The sequence below is a fragment of the Ahaetulla prasina genome, chromosome 17 (assembly GCF_028640845.1).
Source record: "Ahaetulla prasina isolate Xishuangbanna chromosome 17, ASM2864084v1, whole genome shotgun sequence".
In the NCBI taxonomy this organism is placed as follows: Eukaryota; Metazoa; Chordata; class Lepidosauria; order Squamata; family Colubridae; genus Ahaetulla; species Ahaetulla prasina.
This window is the reverse complement of record NC_080555.1, coordinates 3,811,902-3,834,909: the sequence shown is the minus strand read 5'-3', so window position 1 is coordinate 3,834,909 and position 23,008 is coordinate 3,811,902. Positions and strand designations below refer to the sequence as shown.

Below are 23,008 nucleotides of genomic sequence, written 5' to 3'. Positions count from 1 at the left end.
TGTACATTTTTTCTCGTTGACTATATTAATTCTTGTTTTGATCTTAGTTTTGAAACCACAACGGAGAAAAAAAACCAACAACAAACGACAACAAAAACCAAGGCGCCATTCCATTCATAAACCTGAGGATTTGAACGGTTTTTTTTTAAAAAAAATAATTATGTAGGGGTTTTGACGGACGGGGGGGCGGGAAACGGGGAAAGAGAAGGGTTTTTTTTTCTCGAGATCAGGGGTGGGGGTTAAAAACAAGAGGGACAAATAACGACGGCCCTTCGCGGCGCAAAAGAAAAAATATTTTATTAAAAAAGGAGAAAACTAACAAAAGAGACAAGAGGAGAAAAAAACCGTTTGGAATATTTTCTTACTGTAGAGAAGCAATTGTATAGCAAGAACCCCAAGAGTATGTGATACTCGAACGTTTGTGTCGTGCGGGACTAAACCACAAAATCGCATGTTTTAAAAATAGGGGGGGGGGGGGGACAATAATTTGTGTTGGTTTTTTGTTTTGTTTTTTGAGTTGCGCCGAGTTCAAAAAACGGGAGCGGGTGGGAATTTAATTTTTTTTTTGTCTCGAAATGGTGTCAAACACTAAAAAAAAAAGAGAGAGAGAGGTTTAAAAACAAAAAAAGTCCTTTTTAAAGAGAAAATAATAATAATGTTGGATGTCGCTGACGGTGGAGCAGAGAATAATAATAATAATAATAATGTTGATTTTTTTAAAAAAAATAAAAAATTCAAACGTGCCCTGGGGAACGTGAGATGCGAGACACTAAAACTTTGCCGTTGTTTTTTTTTTTAATTATTATTATTTTTAAAAGAAAAGAGAATAAATCTTTCTTCTTCTTTTTTTTTGTTGTTGAAAAGAGTAAAGTAAATAAAGACGAAGCCGATGATTTTTTCGACAATCAAATTCTAGAGAAGCATGAAGAATTTGTGTTGGCTTTTGTTTTTTTCTTTTTTTTCTTTTCAATTTCAAAAGACAAAACTGTACAGCTTGCAAAGCAGCTGCCTCTTAAAGAAGCAGTGTAATTTCGCACTCCGCCTCTTCGGCCAGGGACAAAGGGCGGGTGTGTGTTAAAATTAAAATAAAATCATCATGGAAGACGCCGGCTGGACGACGAAAAAAAAAACAAGGATTTTCTTGAGGCGGGAGTGTTGTTTGTTTGTTTTTCTAATTCTTCTTCTCCCTTCCCCCCTTCTGGTTTGCTGCAAAAAAAAAAATCCAGACTTTCCAACGCGGGGAAAATAAAAAAAAAAAATCAAAAGAGACTTTCTGCAAAGTTTTCCCGAGCAGCGAAAGAAAAATCAAAAGTTTTTGGGGGGTTTTGTTTTGTTTTTTTACACTGGCTCTTTAACGTGGCTTCCCGCTCTTTGTCTCTTCGGCTGTTCACATGCATATCCTTGGTCCTGTTTTTTGGTGTCCTTATAAACAAAAAAAACCCTGTTTTTAAATGTGCCAAGTTGTATATATCTTAAACCTTTCCTTTTTATTATTTTTCTCTCTCGTGTGATTGTAAAGCAATATTGGTAGCCCTCTCTCTCTCTCTCTCTTTATCTCTTTATCTCTCTTTCTCCGTGTTCCTTCCGGACGGACCAATTTTTTTGTCCAACCACTGTACATTTTTTCTCGTTGACTATATTAATTCTTGTTTTGATCTTAGTTTTGAAACCACAACGGAGAAAAAAAACCAACAACAAACGACAACAAAACCAAGGCGCCATTCCAATCATAAACCTGAGGATTTGAACGGTTTTTTTTTTAAAAAAAATAATTATGTAGGGGTTTTGACGGACGGGGGGGCGGGAAACGGGGAAAGAGAAGGGTTTTTTTTTCTCGAGATCAGGGGTGGGGGTTAAAAACAAGAGGGACAAATAACGACGGCCCTTCGCGGCGCAAAAGAAAAAATATTTTATTAAAAAAGGAGAAAACTAACAAAAGAGACAAGAGGAGAAAAAAACCGTTTGGAATATTTTCTTACTGTAGAGAAGCAATTGTATAGCAAGAACCCCAAGAGTATGTGATACTCGAACGTTTGTGTCGTGCGGGACTAAACCACAAAATCGCATGTTTTAAAAATAGGGGGGGGGGGGGGACAATAATTTGTGTTGGTTTTTTGTTTTGTTTTTTGAGTTGCGCCGAGTTCAAAAAACGGGAGCGGGTGGGAATTTAATTTTTTTTTTGTCTCGAAATGGTGTCAAACACTAAAAAAAAAAGAGAGAGAGAGGTTTAAAAACAAAAAAAGTCCTTTTTAAAGAGAAAATAATAATAATGTTGGATGTCGCTGACGGTGGAGCAGAGAATAATAATAATAATAATAATGTTGATTTTTTTAAAAAAAATAAAAAATTCAAACGTGCCCTGGGGAACGTGAGATGCGAGACACTAAAACTTTGCCGTTGTTTTTTTTTTTAATTATTATTATTTTTAAAAGAAAAGAGAATAAATCTTTCTTCTTCTTTTTTTTTGTTGTTGAAAAGAGTAAAGTAAATAAAGACGAAGCCGATGATTTTTTCGACAATCAAATTCTAGAGAAGCATGAAGAATTTGTGTTGGCTTTTGTTTTTTTCTTTTTTTTCCTCTTCCACCCTTTTTTTAAAAAAAAAAGATGTTTTTTTAATTTTTTGGCTTTGTTTTCTTAAAACTCGGTTTGTAGAGAATCGCTGACTTTTTAGGAGGAAAAAATAAAACAAAATAAAATTGGGAAAAGCTAGCGGGTTGGGTGGGAAGGGGAAGGTTATTTTGTATGAAAACTTAAAAAGGAGACGAGAACCCGTTGTTTTCAAACAAAAACACGACCCTGATAAAGAAAAGCCCAGGAAAATTTTAAAAAAAAGAAAGAAAGAAAAAGAAAGAATGAAAGAAAGAAAAAAAAACGAAAAGCACTACATTTGTGGCAAAGTGGAGATAACAAAACTCTTTTTAGCCTGCATGGGACAAAGCCGTGTGGCAACTAAGAAGAATTGCTGCTAATATATTTCCTTTTTACAAAAGCATATCTAAATAGACCATTGTTTTGATGTTAATCTTTGTAAATTATGTATTACCAATTTTAACATTGGATGTAATTGCATAAAAAAAAAAAAATAAGAGCCTGCATCTCAAATATTGAGAGATTCTAGTATTAAATGGGAAAAAAAACCATGTTTCTTATTTACGGTTTCAGGGTGTTTTCTGTTTGTTTTTTTTCCAGCGTCTGCTAAAAACTTTTTTTCCCCTTTCCTCCCTTTCAATTTCAGCTGCCCTTTGACCTCAGTTTGGGAAGGGGGGGGGTCTTCCTTTGAGTGCTACTGTTAGCAGCCTCCTTATAGGCAGTCCTCGCCCTTACGACGAGTCAGGGGTGGGTTTCAAAACCCGTCGTTACTAGTTCGCTTGTGGACATGCACTCAAAACGCTTCTGCCCATGTGCAGAAGCGGGTGGGTGGAGCCTCCCACAGCCGCTACCAGTTCGCCCGAACCGGGGCAAAACTGTAGCAACCCACCACTGAATTGAGCTCAACATTGACGTGGCTAAGCGAGAAAAGCATGTTGCCTCGCGGTAGGAGTTCTTGCCCACCGTTATTAAGTGAATCACTGCCGTTGTTAAGTGAGAGATGTGGTCATTAAGCAAGTCTGACTTCCCCGTCGGGAAGTCGCAAAAGGGGCTCACATGACCGTTGTAAATACAAGCCAATTGCCAAGCATCTGAATTTTGATCAGCGGGTGATGCTATAACGGTCGTAAGTGTGAAAAAACCCTTTTCCCCCCCCCCCGACGCTGTTGTAACTTTGGTCGCTAAACGGAACTGTTGTAAATTGAGGGCTACCTGTAAATTGGAAATCAAAATTCTCCCTGGGCGGTTTTGGAAGCGGGGCCCGAAAGTGACAAAAGATCGGAGAAACTGGGACATTTCGGAAAAACTTGAGATTTGTGGTTTGGGAAGAGAAATGGCCCAGGCTAGTGGTTAGAGCTGTCAATCAAAGTCTCTTCCTTTTACTGGATGAATTGAAGCCGGGTTGTGACGGTTGCATCCTTTGCAATTTTGGCCCCCTGAATAAGGGATGCGTCTTGCAGATCCGGCTAATTGTGGGATTGTGCGACTGCGCACCGGCAATCCGTGGCACACCTTCCTCTTTGGTTCAGCCTCAGAGATGAAGCTGTCATTTATTCAATTGGGTGATCCTAAATCTTAGGGGTGACAGCTGATTGGGCCTTGGATTTGGGGAAGGGCGGGGTGGAACTAGGCTGCTAGGGAATTCTGGGAGCTGAAGTCTACTCATATTAAAGCAAGCCAGCTGAGGGATTCTGGGAACTGGTCCACCCATATCATATTAAAGCACATTTGCTGGGGGATTCTGGGAACTGAAGTCCACCCATCTTAAAGCAGACTGGCTGGGGGATTCTGGGATTTGGAGTCCACACATATTAAAGCACATTGGCTGGGGGATTCTGGGAGCTGAAGTCTACTCATATTAAAGCAAGCCAGCTGGGGGATTCTGGGAACTGGTCCACCCATATCATATTAAAGCACATTTGCTGGGGGATTCTGGGAACTGAAGTCCACCCATCTTAAAGCAGACTGGCTGGGGGATTCTGGGATTTGGAGTCCACACATATTAAAGCACATTGGCTGGGGGATTCTGGGAGCTGAAGTCTACTCATATTAAAGCAAGCCAGCTGGGGGATTCTGGGAACTGGTCCACCCATATCATATTAAAGCACATTTGCTGGGGGATTCTGGGAACTGAAGTCAACTTATATTAAAGCAACCCAGCTGGGGGATTCTGGGAACTGAAGTCCACCCACATTAAAGCACATTTGCTGGGGGATTCTGGGAACTGAAGTCCACCCATCTTAAAGCAGACTGGCTGGGGAATTCTGGGAGTCAAAATCCTTCCCAAGTGATCAAAATTTGAAAGGGGAGCCTTTAAAAAGCTTCTCTACCTTATCATTTTTTAAAAGGTGTTGTTTTCACCTTGCACCACCAGAGGGAGCTGAAGATACATCTCTCTGAGATCGCAATCTGAATTAAAGACTTCATTTCTCAAAAAAAACTTCCCAAAGAGGGAGAAAAAGGCAAATTAATCCAAAATTCACCAATGAAAACGAGTCCACGGCTGATTCCTAGCAACAGAGTCTGGGACGTGCAAAACATGCTAGCTTGTCCCTCCCCATCCATCATCTTTAGGCAGGCCTTCGAACCAGAAAAGCAATCATCCAGACGCACAATAGCCAGCGTTAAATTAGGCTCAACAATTACATTGTCTGAACAATATTTTTATTTCCTTCTCCAGTGTACAGGTGGCTTTCTAAAAAGCAGCAGATTTTAGAAGGAGTGAATCGACAGATCGCTTGAGAAGAGCGTGCAGTGGCAAAAAAAAATTAAAAATTAGGCTCCTTAAAGTGATTTCTTTTCCGGTTAACCTTAAGCAATATAGACAGTCCTCGACTTATGACCACAATTGAGCCCGAAAATTCCCCGTTGCCGAGGGAGACATCCGTTCCATGAGTTTGGCCCCTATATTACGACCTTTCTTGGCAACCGTGGTTAAGCGGATCCCATTCAGTAACACGGGCGTTAAGCGAATCCGGCTAACAACCTCCGTCGACGTTGCTTTGTCGGAAGGTCACAAAAGGGGACGACCGTCATAAACACGAGTCCCAATACCAAGCGTCTGAATTTCGATCGTGTGACCTTGCGGGATGGCTGCAGCGGTCGGACGGGTGGAAAAGGATCATCGTAAGTCACGTGACTTCCAACGGTCACTAAGTGAACCTAAGTTACAGGTCGAGGACTCCCTATACTCTTTGTGTTTTGTTATTTATATATCTATATATATATATAATCAATTTCTCAGTATGTACACAGATTATGCAATATACACATTACGGGAAATGCTCTTTGTGTGGCGACTCTAGGGCGTGGCGGACAAATCGAAATCAGAAATTCCAGACGTGAAAAGATAAGAAACCGGTCCAGCTTCTCCCATAGGCAACGCTCGAGGCGTCCTGGGATACCAACCCCACCCCCCATCATCCCCAGCCAGCTTCCGACGGAAGGGGTGGTGGAGAATGGGCCACTTCAAGATCCCCCCCCCCCCCCCACAGATTCAAGAAAGCAGAGTTCGGCATGTTACGAGAGGTTTTGAAACGATCCCTGGTGCGGTGCTAGGCAGCTCCCTCCGCGGTGCTTCAGTCATTTGTTTAACGGTAAACAAGAGTTGGGAGGGGACCTTGGAGGTCATCTAGCCCAACCCCCCCTGCTCAGGCAGGTACTAGAGATTCGAACCGCCGAACTGCCGACCTTTCGGAGCGACAAGCTCAGCTTCTTAGCCGCTGAGCCACCTAGTCAGTGCTTTTAGGGGTGATGTTTTTTTTAAAAAAAAAAAACAGCAGTTTGGGGGGGGAGGTTAGTTCGATCCTCCATCCTTGGGGGTCCCCCTTCTTCCTTCCACCTGGCCTGGACATGATGTCACATGATGAGGGACGTGTAACCCACGGGAACGAGGCCTTGCCGGTCTCCGGAGAGGCATTTGAGCCAATCTTCGTCCACCGTCTCCATCACTTGCAGAATGTCGCCTTTGCAAAAGGCCAAGTGGCCAGCGGCATCGCCTGTGTGGTCGCAGAGAGCCCGCACAGCTCTGGGGAACAGAATAAATAGAAGAGAATAACTAGAGTTGGAAGCGAGGGACCTCGGAGGTCTTCTAGTCCAACCCCCTGCTTAGGCAGGAAACCCTATGCCACTTCAGACAAAGGGTTGTCCCAACATCTTCTTAAAAACTCCCAGTCTTGGAGCACCCGCAACTTCTGGTGGCAAGTTGTTCCGCTGGTTAATTGTTCTAGTAATTGTTCTAGAGGGAGGGAGGGAGGGAAGCGGAGCCAAAGTAAGTGGCCACAAACCAACCTAACCTTTATCGTTTTTAAAACTAACTCAGGGCAGTGAACGTACTTAAAAGTTCCTTCCTCCTATTTTCCCCACAATGACAATGTGCTGGGTTGGGAAGGAGGGAGGGTGGGAGGGACCAAAGTCACCCAGCAGCTTCCGTGACTAAAGTGGAACTAGAACTCACCGTCTCCTGGTGATTGAACCCAAATCACCCAGCTGGCTTTCATGACTAAAGTGGGACTAGAACTCACCGTCTCCTGGTTATTGAACCCAAATCACCCAGCTGGCTTTTATGCCTAAGGCAGAACTAGAACTCACCGTCTCCTGGTGATTGAACCCAAATCATCCAGCTGGCTTTCATGTCTAAAGTGGAACTAGAACTCACCGTCTCCTGGTGATTGAACCCAAATCACCCAGCTGGCTTTCATGACTAAAGTGGAACTAGAACTCACCGTCTCCTGGTGATTGAACCCAAATCACCTAGCTGGCTTTTATGCCCAAGGCAGAACTAGAACTCACTGTCTCCTGGTGATTGATCCATTCCCCCAACTGGCCTTCATGACTAAAATGGAACTAGAATTCCCCGTCTCCTGATGATTGGCCCGAAAATCACCTGGCCATCTTTCATGCCTAAGGCAGGTACTAGAATTCAGAATGAATCTGAGGTTTGGTGGAAATAACGTAACGGTATGCTTTGAAAAAAGGGCATGCTAGACTGGCCGGCACTTCCGGGCTCTGGAGCTTTTATTCCGACTCAGTTAAAGCCCTGCCCCACAGACATGTCCCAATAAGGAGCCAACTTACTTGTAGGTCTGTAATGGGTCTGGGGGGTTCTGTGTCCCGTCTTCCTCTTGCCAGGACTTCTGGGTCGGTCCCCCCTTCCTCGCGAGGGCCAGCGCGTTAACGGTGGGGCAGAGCCATCTCGAGGGCCGCCTACTGGAGACGGAGAGACGGAAGGTGAGAGGGGTCGTTACGAATGGCTAATTCTTTCCGAAATCGCCCCACGGATCTAAATGTCCAATGGGGATCGGAGCGTTAAGGGTGGGACTGATGGGGAAAAAAATGGAAACCATGCACCAAACTAACCGATACGTATCCCTTTGAATTTTAAATTGAATTTGAAGAAGCGCATTTCAGAATTCTCCCGTTTGGATCGCGAAGGCTTCTTCTAGTCACGGGCGGCTTCAAAAGTTTTAGCAAGGGGTTCTCTGCCCGGTTGCTGGGTGGGCGTGGCCATAGTGGGCGTAGCCTTGTTGGCCTCCTGCACCACAGTGGGCAGGGGGGGCATTTTTGCCCTCCCCGGGCTCCCGAGGCTTTCTCTGAGTCTCTGGGGGGGCGAAAACAGTCTCTCCCAGGCTCTGGAGGCTTTCCCCGAGCCTCCAGGAGGGCGAAAACAGCCTCCCCAGGCTCTGGAGGCCCTCCGGAGGCCAGAAACGGGCCCATTTCCAGCTTTCATGAACTTTCGGTAGGCCCATTTTTCTCCCTCCCTCAGCCTCCGTGCACGCCCTCCGTTTACTTGCATCCAAAACGGGCCACGTGGGGACTCCTTTGAGGGGAGGGGCAGGGTGAGCACGGCCATCCAGGAGTGGGATTTGGGGGTTCTCCAAACTGCACAGAATCTTAGCTAGAGGTTCTCCCAAACCCCCAGCAGTCCACCCCTGTTTCTAGTCCTTAGGGAGGCTGCCTCCCTTCCCCATTTCACTTTTCAAAGCTAAACTCCCTTTCGCCCCCACCTCCCCGCCCAGGCCTAACACATTTCGGGGGTCACCCTCAGCGACGTCCCGCCACCTACCTACCTACCTACCTACCTAGCCCGGGGTAGACTCAAATCCGTCTCGTTCAGCGTCCCGGGAGAATTGGCTCCAAACAGCCATCCCAGCCACCTTTCGTTCCCGTTTCCCGCCTCCAATTTCTCGCCCACTTGGGTTCCTTCCAGATAGACTTCTCCTGCCTCAGGGGTATCCATTGCTGGCTTGGGATGGCTCCCTGACGCCGAGCTTTCTTCCTTGCCAACCGATGCCTGTTTTTCCGTCTCTTTTTTTCCAAGTTTCGGGCATTCCTCGGCGTCGGCATCTCCGGCTGCAGCCCGGCTTTCCTTGATGGCCACCCATAGCTTGGTCCACTGGGGCTTCCACTTGCTCGATGGTTGGTTCGGGGTCTCCTCTTTGAGCCCCGGCTGGGCCCAAGCTGGGCTCCCATTCCCACGGAGGGTGCTGGCCAGCCGGTCTTTCCACCCCAGAAATCTCTGGGGCAGAAGCCATTCCTGGAAGGGGCTGGATGGAGCCCAGAACCCATCTTCCAAAGCGTCCAAAGAAATCGGAGGTTCGGATAAATCCGGCGGGCTCTCCCAGTGATCGGCGCTGAGTTCAGGAGACGGGGTGCCTCGCTGGGTCACCGGCCGGACGCTGACGGGCAGGTGGCGGTGTTCGAAGAGCAAGTCCAGTTGGAAGGTGAGGACGGAAAGGGGTTGCAGGAGGAGAAGTAGCTCTTCAGCCCAACGGTGACAGAACCGCTGGCTCAGGAGGAGGAAAGCGGTAGGCAGGTAGAGGGAAGAGATCAGCTCTGGTTTTTGTGTGTGGGGGGGTGTAGAAATGGCAAAAACGGGTCAGAAACACGAGCGGAGAAGAGCATATTAAATGGGACAATGAGATGGTTCGGTGCAGGGAAAACGAAAAGCAGAGAAAAAGAGCAAACGGGGGTTTTGAATTGGAGTCAAGCTACTAGTCCACTGGGTCTGAACCTTGTCCGTTTGAAGCTGGGTGGGCTTCAGCTCCCAGAATTCCCCAACCAATATGGGTGGGCTTTAACTCCCAGAATTCCCCAGCCAGTGTGGGTGGACTTCAACTCCCAGAATTCCCCAACCAATATGGGTGGACTTCAACTCCCAGAATTCCCCAACCAATATGGGTGGGCTTTAACTCCCAGAATTCCCCAACCAATATGGGTGGGCTTTAACTCCCAGAATTCCCCAGCCAGTGTGGGTGGACTTCAACTCCCAGAATTCCCCAACCAATATGGGTGGACTTCAACTCCCAGAATTCCCCACTGGCTGCAGCATTCTGGGAGTTGAAATCCACTCATCTTCAAGTTGCCAAGGTCAAGAAACATTTTCTTCGTGGTATGGATGTTTTTCTTCTTTATTTTTTCCCCCTCAGGCCTCTGCAAAAAAATCAAAATAATTCCCAACCTACGTTTTTAACAAAAAAAAATCTTGAGATTAAAATCCCTCAATCATGATGAGAAGCCATATTGGCAGCGAATGCATCAATTTTCATATTTAAAAAGGTGAATGTGGCTAAGACATCACCCCCGACAAACCAAACCTTTTTTCAAAAGGAGGACGTTGGAAGGAAGGAAGGAAGGAAGGAAGGAAGGAAGGAAGGAAGGAAAGAAGGAAGGAAGGAAGGAAGGAAGGAAGGAAGGAAGGAAGGAAGGAAGGAAGGAAGGAAAGGAAGGAGGGAGGGAGGGAAGGAAGGAAGGAAGGAAGGAAGGAAGGAAGGGAGGGAGGGAGGAGGGAGGAGGAAGGGAGGAAGGAAGGCAAAGGAAGAAAGAAAGAAAGTAGGAAGGAAAGGAAAGGAAAGGAGGGAGGGAGGGAGGGAGGGAGGGAGGGAGGGAGGGAAGGAAGGAAGGAAGGAAGGAAGGAAGGAAGGAAGGAAGGAAGGAAGGGGGAAGAAAGGAGGGAGGGAGGGGAGTGGGGAAGAATAAAAGAGTTAGAAGGGACCTTGGAGGTCTTCTAGTCAAACCCCCTGCTCAAGCAGGAGACCCTATACCATTCCACAGAAATGACGATCCAATCTCTTCTTAAATACCTGCTTTACGGCCATATTTTGGGGGTGCTACCCAGACTCAAAAGATTGTGAACTGAGAATTCAGCAAAGCACCCCTTTTCTGGAAAAGACGCATCCCCCCCACACCCGCAATCTGACCTACCTGAGTTTCTTTGCAGCTGCGCGAACCATTCCTCTACTTGCTTCAAACTGAGGAAGAGACGTAAGAGGGGAAGCGTTTAGCAAATTGGGTACCAGAATTGCCATCCCTAAATCGGTTGGTGCTTCAGAGAATCGCGCCGGATTTTTACAATTTTGTTAAGCGAAACCAACTTCTCCCCTCGACTTCGCTTTTATCCTTAAATCGGGAGCCGGGGGACAGCTTTGGAAACGAAACTCTCTTCTTTCTTAAAAAAAAAAAACCCTTTTCAATCTTTGCCCTCGGCTCCCGTTCTCCCACCTTGCACCTCCGACTCACTTCAGAAGGCCCAGGATAAAAGCGTGGAAACGTTGGTGGTTACTCCGGAGTGGCGCCAGCCGTGACACCCGCCAGTATAACGCGGTGAAGGATCTGGTGTGGGGGCCTGGAGAGAAAAAGCAGACCAGATCACTCCACAAGGCTGCTGTGAGCATCGGCGTACGTCTCAGCCGGAAAGATAGCCTTAGGTGCGAACGAGGGTCTTGTGGTCAACCCCAACAACTGTGTGTTGTGGCCCGCCAGCGGTGGCAGACTCAGACAGTGAGGAGGTTGGGGAGTAACATGGGACAGTCCTGGAGTCTGGGGAAGGCTCGGAAGATGGCTCTGCGTTGGAGGCAGAGAGGGAGCCAGGGACGTCTGACAGTTATCAGCTGCCTTCGGAGTCGGACATCAGTGAGGCAGAAGAACAGCTGGAGCCTGTTCCCAGTGTGTGCATGGGCAGAGTTGCCAGACGAAGGGAATGGCTAAAGAACAAGGGTCGACTCAGGAGAAAAGCCACAGGTGGATGGTGAATGACTCCTCCCAGAGGGAATAAAAGAGGAGCGAAAGGGGACTGGAGTTTGCAGGAGACAATTCATTTGCTTAATTGGTTCGTGACTCCTTGCCAAGTTTTGAAGATATCGGGCCTGGCAGCTCCCCAAGCCAGATAAGGTCTGCGACTGTAAATTCTCCCTTGAAAGACTTTGCTGGGTGTGAATGAGAGGAATTCACAGTAACTTAATAAAAAGGGATTTTGGTCAGGAGAAGGAGTCTGCTTCGTGCTCTTGGGAACGCCTAGGTCACAACACTGTGGTTTGGCACAACCCCGTGGGAAAATTTCCCTCCAAGTCTTAATTTTTTTTAAAAAAAAAAAAGAAGCACCAGAATTAAAACGACTCATATCAAGTTTCTGGGTTTGTCAGCTGGAAAGCCAGCAACCCAGGTTCAAGACCCGAGACTTGCACGACGGGGTGAGTTCCCATCTTCGCTCCATCTCCTGCCAACCTAGCAGTTCAAAAGCAGGCAAATGCGGGTAGATAAATAGGTACCACTTCGGTGGGAAGGTAACAGCTCTCCATGATATCATTCTGGCCACATGACCCAGAAATGTCTTCGGACAGCGCTGGCTCAGTGGCTTTGAAATGGAGCTGAGCATTGCCCCCTACAGTCGGCAATGACCAGCGGAGTAAAATCTGCAGGGAGCCCTCTTTTTTAAATATATCAAGCTTCTAGTCCTCAAGATGGGGGAGAGTGCTTTGAGGGTGTTTAGAGGCATCCGTCTCCGTGCTTCAACTGGGTGCTGAATTAAACTGTTTTCTAGGCTTGAACCCCTGACTGATGAAGGGTTTCCACTACCCGGGTCCGCAAGTGCCCTCTTAGCTGAGTTGGTTGTGCGAATCCCACCCTCAAGAGATAGGAAGTCAAGCCATTCTGCCCAAGGATCTCCTGGTCTTTAAGTTTAGCCTAATTTGCCCCACTGTAGATCGAGGGTATGCACAGCAAAAGTTATATTATGTCGCTGCATTATCTCATCTGCTCGGATCAATCCTCTGTGTTACCAAATGTGGAGTTCTTCTGATCTAGAATTCCTCCCCACTCCCCCCGTCTCTCTCTCACACACAGAGGGATGGTGGGTGTGGTCAACTCAGACTCCTGCACTATGGCGGCGGGGGGAGGGCGTCTTTGCCCTCCCCAGGCTCCAGAGGCTTTTCTTGAGCCTCCGGGAGGACGAAAACAGCCTCCCCTGGGCTCTGGAGGCTCTCCGAAGGCCGGAAACGGGCCCATTTCAGGACTTCCGGAAGGGCCTTCCAGAGCCTCGGCGTGGGCCCTGGACGTACCTGGCATCTGAAATGGCCCACATAGACTCCTGGGAGGGAGGGGAGGAGCGTACGGGGCCAGCCAGTCCTTGCAACTACTGGTTCGGCGAACCAGATGTAAATTAGCATCCAGTTCGCCCGAACCGGTCTGAACCAGCCGAATCACATCCCTGCACATACACACACACACAGACAGAGACCACAACCCGCACAAAATACTTCCTTCTCCTCTGGTTCCCCGTTTCTCATCCCCATCACCGCCTACCTGGCCTGGCCGAAGCTTCAATGACGCTCCACGGAGAACTGGGCCGGTGTCCCGTGATGACGTCCTTTTGAAAAGGCTTCAGGCCGTCACCCACCAGGGCGTGCAAGGCGGGGCACAGCGTATTAAGGATCAAATACCCCACTTCGGGGGTCAGCTGACTGTCACCCAGCTGAGCCTGTGCAGGAGAGAAAGGACCAAGGATGAAATCCATCAGGTTCTGAAAGGTTCCAGAGAACCAGTAGCGGACATTTTGAGTAGTTCGGAGAACCGGCAAATACCTCCTCTGGTTGGCCCCAGAGTGGGGTGAGAATGGAGATTTTGCAATAATCCTGGGGAGATAATCCAGAGCCTGGGGAGGCAAAAACAGCCTCCCCAGGCTCTGGAGGCCCACTGGAGTCCAGGCCCAAACTTCTGGTAGGCCCGTTTTTTGCCCTCCCCGAGCCTCCGCGCATGCCCTGTGCTTACCTGCATCCCAAACGGGCCGGGTGGGGACTCCTGGGAGGGGAGGAGCGACGGGCCAGCCAGTCCTTGCAACTACTGGTTCGGCGAACCAGATGTAAATTAGCATCCAGTTCGCCCGAACCGGTCTGAACCAGCCGAATCACATCCCTGCACATACACACACACACAGACAGAGACCACAACCCGCACAAAATACTTCCTTCTCCTCTGGTTCCCCGTTTCTCATCCCCATCACCGCCTACCTGGCCTGGCCGAAGCTTCAATGACGCTCCACGGAGAACTGGGCCGGTGTCCCGTGATGACGTCCTTTTGAAAAGGCTTCAGGCCGTCACCCACCAGGGCGTGCAAGGCGGGGCACAGCGTATTAAGGATCAAATACCCCACTTCGGGGGTCAGCTGACTGTCACCCAGCTGAGCCTGTGCAGGAGAGAAAGGACCAAGGATGAAATCCATCAGGTTCTGAAAGGTTCCAGAGAACCAGTAGCGGACATTTTGAGTAGTTCGGAGAACCGGCAAATACCTCCTCTGGTTGGCCCCAGAGTGGGGTGAGAATGGAGATTTTGCAATAATCCTGGGGAGATAATCCAGAGCCTGGGGAGGCAAAAACAGCCTCCCCAGGCTCTGGAGGCCCACTGGAATCCAGGCCCAAACTTCCGGTAGGCCCGTTTTTTGCCCTCCCCGAGCCTCCGCACATGTTGTGCACTTACCTGCATCCCAAACGGGCCAGGTGGGGAGGTTGGGTGGGGCCAGCCAGGAGTGGGATTTGGGGGTTCTCCGAACTGCACAGAATCTTAGCTAGAGGTTCTCCCGAACCCCCAGCAGCCCAGCCCTGCTTACCACCATCACAGCTTTGCAAGCGGCTCATATTAATGACGATCGTAGCCTCCCCGTAGGGGGGGGTGTCACGCAATCCCCTTTTTGAGACCTCCCGGCACGCAAAAAAGTAAACGCGGGAGCCAGATTCACTTAACGGCCGTGTTACTAACTTAACCACCCGCAAGGTATCCACTTGACGACGGTGGCCAAAAAGGGCGTAAAATAGGTCTCGCTTAGCAGCAGAAAACGTTGGGCTCGGTTGCGGTCGTAGGTGGAGGACCGCCTGCAAGTGTGCAGTTGAATTGCACACACACACACCCCTCCCAAGGTGGCATTTTATTTGGCTGAGCCTACTTCGCAGGGTGGTTGTGCAGCTTGGCAGGGGCAGCGGGAGGGCCCGCGCGCCGAACTGACCTTTTGAACGAGGTTCCTGGTGGTGCTGAAGTGAGCCATGATTTTGTCCACGGAAGCACTGACGGCCACCAGAAGCGCTAGAAAGAAAGAGGAGGGGGGAGGAAGGTGTTGAGGGGGGAAGAGTCCTGAGCCCCAGATTTATGGGTGCCTTCTGTTAAGGGGACCCATTTGAGGTATATTGGTTCAAAAATTGTTGCTCATGGATGCTCCTTTTTGCCCACTTAAAGGTTACGCGAACAAGACTTTTAATAACATGTAGATTTTTTTCTTTCTCTCTCTTTCTTTCTCTCTCTCCATCTACCCCTCTCTCCATCTCTTTCTCCTTCTGTCTTTGCCCATGATATCTATCTTCCTTCTTTCCTTCCTTCCTTCCTGCCTTCCTTCCTTATTTCTCTCTGCTTCTCTCTCTCTAATCTATCTATCTCTATCATATCTTCCTTCCTTCCTTCCTTCCTTCCTTCCTTCCTTCCTTCCTTATTTCTCTCTGCTTCTCTCTCTCTAATCTATCTATCTCTATCATATCTTCCTTCCTTCCTTCCTTATTTCTCTCTCTCTTTCATCTCCATCATATCTTCCTTCCTTCCTTCATTCCTTCCTTATTTCTCTCTCTCTTTCATCTCCATCATATCTTCCTTCCTTCCTTATTTCTCTCTCTCTCTCTAATCTATCTATCTATATTATATCTTCCTTCCTTCCTTCCTTCCTTCGTTTTCTCTCTCTCTCTCATCTCCTTCATATCTTCCTTCCTTCCTTCCATATCTGTCTATCTATCTGTGTGTCTGTCTGTCTATCTAACTATCTATCTATCTATCTATCTATCTATCTATCTATCTATCTATCTATCTATCTATCTCCTCCTTCCTTCCTTTCTACCTACCGACCGACCGTCCGACCGACCAACCTACGACCTTACCTTTTTTCTGTTGTCGAAGCTGTGTAGAGACCGCATCTCCTGTCCTCGCTGGGCACCCTTGGAGTGAGACCCCAGCAAAGGACCGAGAATGTCGAACTAGTAAAAAAAGAGAGAGAGAGAGAAAAGAAAGAAAAAAAAAGTGGAGAATGTAAGAATTAACCTGCCTTTCATCGGTTGACTTGCTCCTCTGGGGGCAGGATTTATGAATTATTTAATTATTTAACCTTCTCCCCCCCCTCCCTCCCTCCCTCCCTCCCCCTTGCTTTTTTTCTTCATCCTAGGGTGTGGTGGTGTTGTTTTTTTCCTTCTCTTCCTGGTGTCTGTTTAAAACTTTGCCAGATCCATAAAAGACTCTTATCGGATCTGGTAGGTCGGAGGTGCGTCTCCTTATCTAGGTTGATCTGGGTTAATTCCAGGTGACTAGCCGCGTCCCAAAAAATGTCCCTTTGCAAATGCAAGGCCAGACTGATTTATTATTATTTTTTTAAATTAAAGTTTTCCCAAGCTTGGCAACTTAAAGAGACGTGGACTTCACCTCCCAGAATCCTATGCTGGCTGGGGAATTCTGGGAGTTGAAGTCTACGCGTCTTCAAGGTGCTAAGCTTGGGAAAATTCTGGTTTAGATATTGCACTACGGGAAGAGATTCCAAAGGCGGGTGAGCTCACCTTGGTGGGTTTTTCCCCAACGTCAATTTATTCAATCCGTCAAGCCTATTTCTCACTGAAACCACCTTCCCTTCTTTTGTGCTAAGCTTCCTGTGTTTTTAGGGTCCTTTCCCCTCCCCCCTCAAAGAGACAGGGCAGATCGCAAAGCGCCATTGAGGAAGAGTGGGGGAGAGGCTTACGTTGGCGAGGGGCTCCCGACTCCTTGGCGCTCATAGCTTTCCCCCAGGGACCCTTTCCACCCTGTTTTCCCATGGGGTCTCGGGCTCCAAGTGACAGCTCGGGCACCTGGTGGGTGGGGAAAGCTAAGATGGGGAAGGATTTGCTGGAGGGGAAAAAGGGGGAGAACAGGACGGCCAGATCAGGGCTGCTGAGGAAGGGGAGCAGGCTTCGAGCCGGTGGGGAATAAGCCCCGATGGGCGAGAGACGGATGGGGAGGTCCGGAGACACCGCGTCGAAAAGCGGTCCCTGCCGGGTTGCCAATAAGCAAACGTCTTCGCAGGAGAGTGTCTTCAGTCTCGGACAAAAGGCTGCCACTGACGGGTCAGGGGGCAGCTGAGCTGCGTTTTCCAAGCTGGGAGGGTGGGGAAGGAGAGAAGAGGGTCCAGTAGCCTGCCCCCTTGCTGGGGGGAAAGGGACATGGAGACCCGGAGGCCGAGGGAGGACCTGGTGAGCTGCAGGCGGCGGGAACGGACGAGAAACGCAGAAGACGCCGGGGTCAGAGTCCCAAAAAAATAGCAGCCGGGAGGGATGTGGGGGTGTTAGACAAGAACCAGATAGATGAAGGATTTTGGGGTGGGTGGCAGAAAGAAATATTGGGGAGGGGGAACAGCAGCAGGAAAGCGGGGTGGTCCGAAAGCCGGGTGCAGGTTGCAGAGACAGGAGGGAGGGAAGGAAGAGAGAATATGAGAAGGAGAAAAAAAAACGTTAATTCTAGACACCACAATAAAACAGACATATCATGGGGTGGGGAGGGGGGGGAGGCCCAACCCACCCACCCACCCACCCACCCACAAAACCAATACCTCCACCCTCCCCCTATTTGGAAGCCTGGAATTTGGACTACAGTCCCCTTCATCCTCGGCTAGGTGTCAGCTTCCTTAATACTCTCTGCAGCCCAGGTAGAAATTGAGAAGGTGGGGGAGAGGATTCCTACAGGAATAAAGAGGTTAAAAACAGCCCCCCTCCCATGCAAAAAATCGGGGTTGACTGGACTCTGCAAGCCCCCCCGCCCCGCATCGACATGCCACACTAGGGATTCCTGAGAGGACGAGAGCCAAGCCACGATTAAACCCCGATTGTAAGGTTCAGTTGCTTTCTTGCTGATGAAGGAAGCTAAATTCAGATTACCTGTTTTTTTGAGCGTGGAAACCGTCTCTGTTTTCTGAACAGGAAAAGGCAGCTAATTCCGATTCCTGAATTTGGGATCTCTCAACCCTTCCGCCAACCGCCAACCCCCCTCTCTCTGGCTCTTTAAATAAAGGCAGGAAGCGATCTTGCAAAACATTCCGTTTGCTTGTTTGCTGGAAAGGTGGAAGCCGCAGAACGAGACGAGACGAAAGAGAAAGTCACTCCCAGAGTAGCAATAAAAAAATTTAATCGAGGGAGGATGGGAGGAGCATTCGGGAAAGAAAGAAAAAAAGAGGAGGAGAAAAAAAACCCACCAAGGAAGCAAAACAAAACACGGGGAAAAAAAATAGCCAAAAATCCCCAGCAAATTTTTTTAAAAAAAAATTATGATTATGAATTATAATGATTGTCTTACTATTATAATGACAAAGTTGTTCGCCAGACTGGATGGGGCGATTTTTATCCCACCTATCTAAGCCTTCGTAGTATTGTAACGATTGCCTTATATTATAAGGTTTGAAGGTAAAGATGGAATAAGTTGAAATACGTTGTTAATAATAAAAAAAAAATGGGATGGGAAGTCGGAGAAATATATTCAATAAACGGAGGAAAAATCGGAGTGGAAAATACTGAACTGAAAATGAATATAGCGATAGAGAGAGAGAGAGAGAGAGAATGGAAGAAGGAGTAGGGAGATGGAAGGAAGGGAGAAGAGAGGAAGAGAGAATATGAGAAGGAGAAAAAAAAAACGTTAATTCTAGACACCACAATAAAACAGACATATCATGGGGTGGGAGGGGAGGCCCAACCCACCCACCCACCCACCCACAAAACCAATACCTCCACCCTCCCCCTATTTGGAAGCCTGGAATTTGGACTACAGTCCCCTTCATCCTCGGCTAGGTGTCAGCTTCCTTAATACTCTCTGCAGCCCAGGTAGAAATTGAGAAGGTGGGGGAGAGGATTCCTACAGGAATAAAGAGGTTAAAAACAGCCCCCCTCCCATGCAAAAAATCGGGGGGGGGGGTTGACTGGACTCTGCAAGCCCCCCCGCCCCGCATCGACATGCCACACTAGGGATTCCTGAGAGGACGAGAGCCAAGCCACGATTAAACCCCGATTGTAAGGTTCAGTTGCTTTCTTGCTGATGAAGGAAGCTAAATTCAGATTACCTGTTTTTTTGAGCGTGGAAACCGTCTCTGTTTTCTGAACAGGAAAAGGCAGCTAATTCCGATTCCTGAATTTGGGATCTCTCAACCCTTCCGCCAACCGCCAACCCCCCTCTCTCTGGCTCTTTAAATAAAGGCAGGAAGCGATCTTGCAAAACATTCCGTTTGCTTGTTTGCTGGAAAGGTGGAAGCCGCAGAACGAGACGAGACGAAAGAGAAAGTCACTCCCAGAGTAGCAATAAAAAAATTTAATCGAGGGAGGATGGGAGGAGCATTCGGGAAAGTAAAAAAAAAGAGGAGGAGAAAAAAAACCACCAAGGAAGCAAAACAGAAAACAGGGAAAAAAAACAGCCAAAAATCCCCAGCAAATGTTTTTTTTTTTTTTAAATTATGATTATGAATTATAATGATTGTCTTACTATTATAATGACAAAGTTGTTCGCCAGACTGGATGGGGCGATTTTTATCCCACCTATCTAAGCCTTCGTAGTATTGTAACGATTGCCTTATATTATAAGGTTTGAAGGTAAAGATGGAATAAGTTGAAATACGTTGTTAATAATAATAAAAAAAATGGGATGGGAAGTCGGAGAAATATATTCAATAAACGGAGGAAAAATCGGAGTGGAAAATACTGAACTGAAAATGAATATAGCGATAGAGAGAGAGAGAGAGAGAGAATGGAAGAAGGAGTAGGGAGATGGAAGGAAGGGAGAAGAGAGGAAAGAGAGAGGGGAATAGAAGAAAGGGAAGAGGAGAGGAAGAAAGGGAGGGGAAATATTTATTTATTTATTTATTAATCAAACTTATATACCGCACCATCTCCCGTAGGACTCAGGGCGGTTCACAGGCAATAAGAGTAGGAGAGAAGGTTAGGGAGGGAGAAAGAAAGGAGGAGGGGGAGAAAGGAAGGGGAAGTAGAGAAGGAGTAGGAGAGGAGGAAAGAAGAAAGTAGGAAGGGATAAAAGAAGGGAGGGAGAGGAAAGAGAGGAGAAAGAGAAGAAAGATTGCTGCAAAACAAAAAAAGATGAAATGGAAGAACGGCAACCCCGAATACATTTCAATCTATCAGGATAAAGAATGAATCGCTATGAAAGCTAAAAGAGAATACATATGATTAAAAAATGGAGAAATTAGAAATTTGAGGGTGGAAGAAGCTGTTGTTTAATATAATAATAAGCCTAGAAATATTAGGATATGATTAAAAAGCATAGAAAAAGAATATTTTGGCGGAAATCGTAACTATGTAAAATGTATTTGGATATGACAAGTTGTATATGGTAAGATATGGTCTGTTAATAAAATATGTGGGGAGGGGGGTTGGAAGAAAAAAAATCAATAAAACTCGATTCCAAAAAAAAAAAAATGATTGATTGGCGTAGATAAAATAAGAGTGAGATTAGATAGGATAAGAGCTTAGGGACTAGAAACCTTATGATCCTTATTGCAGAGGTTAAATCTAGCTCTGTACAGATGTGAGAAAGGAAAAAAAAATTGCTCCTCTTTTTGTATCCTAAGCCTCCTTTGGATGTGAGGATGCCTTCGGGGGATGGGCGTTCAAATCTCCTTCTGTTCACAGCTAGTCCTCGACTTACAACAGTACTGAAAAAAAGGCGACTTTTGGCTATTTTTCACACTTACGACCGCTGCAAGCGAAGTCCACGGGGACGCCAGATTCGCCTAACCACCGTGTGATTGACGTAAGAGCTGCAGGGATGGGTGCCCTTTCACAACCCTGGCAAGGAAGGTCGTAAAACGGAGCAGAACTCCCTTCAGAACGGTCTCGCTTTGCAACGGAAAGTTTGGGCTCGATGGTGGTCGTAAGTCGAGGACTACCTACATAGAGCTGCGTCTGTTGCTATCAGAATCCTTGCTTATCATCGTCTCCGTTTAACGACCCCCATATTCCCTCCTGAATGGAGCTAGCAGAGTGTTTTACTGGCCGGATGCCCGTCCTATCGCCAGTGCGGAGTTTTGTTCAGCAGATAATATTCTCAGTGTGCCCAGAGAGAGAAATATGTGCCTCTACCTAGGATCGAATTCACAGCCTCCCGATTGTGAGGCAAAAGCTCCACCTCTTGGCCACCCCACCACACCTATCAGAATCCTTGCTTCTATTCCTAATAATTCCGGTTTTCATTTAATGACACATGGTCTGTCAATCAAGAAAAGGAGGAGCATCTTACCCTTAGAGACTTTCCTGTCCCCCGTCTCTGCCTTCCTGCAGACGTCCGGATCCCACCTCTCCTGGGACTCAGTCTCCAAGGGTCTCCCAAGCTGTTTTGGCTTGACTCCAACATCATCTCCATCATCCGAACCTCCTTCCACAATCGGCTGTAGACCCGGACGAGATCGCTTCATCCGGGGCGGGATTTCCTTCGCGACCCACAAATGTCCATTGGCCACCGGTTCCGAGTCGCTCGTCTCTCTCCCAGTGTGACCGTCGGGGACCCCTTGAGCAGGATTCCCCCGTTGATGGCTTGGGTTGCCCACCTTGGTGGCCAGTTGGCTGTTCTGCTTCCGATGACGGAGGTCCTTGAACGTGATGATCCCCCGTTGGAAACCGAGGGCGGGAGGAGAAGGCTCCACCGGACACGTGGACGGCTTGGTGGTCTCCTGTCTGGTTCCCCAGCTGAGTTCGTGAGACGGAGGCATCTCCGTGTCAGGAGAAAAGACAATCAGCCAGTCACTTTGGTCTTTCTTGGATGTCATCTTCTTCCTCTTCTGAGCCAACTCATGGAAAGAGGTGATGATCTTCTTAGATGTTTCTCCTTGGGGTTCGCTGCGGTGCTCCACGGGTTCAGGAGGGACCACCACCTCTGGAGGTGGCTTGCCCCCTTCATTTCTTCTCAACCCCTGAAGACCCCTTTTGGTCCGAGGGGGAATCGGTGGAGGCACGCCTCCGAAACGAGACCTCGCCGGCGTGGCTCGGTTGGAGTTGATGTCCACTTGGCCCAAGGAGACGCTGTCGGGCTGTTTGACCTCTTGGGCTGGGAGCGCGTTGCAGTTGGAATCTATTTGCGGCCCACGAGGGGGGACCACCGGCACCGCAGGAGGTGCCCTGCAGGGGCGGACAGGAGGCGGAATGAGAGCAGGAACTTTGATGGACCCAACCTGAGATGATCCTTCTTGGCTTTCCGGACAAGGAGGAGAAATGTCAAATGGAGATTCCGGGGAGCTGCTGCTGTACAAACTATCCGGACTATCCCAGATATGAGCCTCAGGATGTTCAACCATGGGGACATTAAGGTTTGGAGCTCTCTCTTGGTGGTGGACCACATTCTGCGTGTCCTCCAAGGGGACAATGTTTGGTTGGCTTTCTGGACTTCGGGCCTCTTCAGCAGGGAAGGGCTTGCAGTACACCGAGACGGGAGATTCATCCAAGCTGAGATCCGAGCAGCTGCTGATGGACGAAGAAGTTGGGTCTGAAGGAGATGCTTCCTCCTCCTCTTCTTCTTCTTCTTCCTCCTCCTCCACCTCTTCTTCTTCATGATTGACAGTTGGGCGGTTGGTCAAGGAAGATGGCGCCTGGAGGCCCTGATTGACTTCAGATGATATTGGGTGAGCCTCACAACACCGGCAAGTCAACGATGGGTTGTTGGAGTTGGCGTCCACCCAGCTTGGGACCAAGTGATCACCATGTTCCTCGCATTCGTAGCAACCCAATTGTTCCCTTGATGGCCCCAAGCTGTTGGCGTCCTCCTGAAGTTCCGGGTGCCTGGAGAGGTGTAGCCCCAAGGAGATGTGTTGCAAGTGGACGTGGTTTAAGTTGCAAATCAAGCTTTTTTTGGGAGACTGCATGGTTCCTGGGCACGCACAGAGAAGCGGGGTGGGGTGGGTGTCTTTGAACACAAGTGCCCGTCGGTAGATTTAGCAAGGTTTTCTCTGAAAAGGAAGATCGGAAAAGACAAAAAGTAGGAAAAACAGGTGGAGAGAATGGACATCACTGCTTGGTCTACTTTCCCTCTCGCCATCCAGTGTGTTCTTCAACCTCAACAACTTCAAAGTAAGTTGACTTCAAATATATTCCTTCCTTCCTTCCTTCCTTCTTT

The 23,008-nt window shown here is 48.0% G+C and overlaps 1 protein-coding gene across 1 annotated transcript; it reads right to left on the bottom strand.

Moving 5' to 3' along the window:
* Nucleotides 1-6,086: 6,086 nt before the first annotated feature.
* On the bottom strand, nt 6,087-22,934 carry RUSC1 (RUN and SH3 domain containing 1). The gene is made up of 10 exons (XM_058160771.1): nt 21,143-22,934; nt 16,620-17,111; nt 15,775-15,870; nt 14,862-14,938; nt 13,874-14,048; nt 11,109-11,214; nt 10,794-10,840; nt 8,672-9,425; nt 7,668-7,799; nt 6,087-6,618 (listed from the first exon to the last, which is right to left on the bottom strand). Exons 1-10 carry the CDS (start codon nt 22,755-22,757, stop codon nt 6,450-6,452), a joined length of 3,663 nt encoding a protein of 1,220 aa, XP_058016754.1. The 5' UTR covers nt 22,758-22,934; the 3' UTR covers nt 6,087-6,449.
* Between the last annotated feature and the right edge of the window lie 74 nt (nt 22,935-23,008).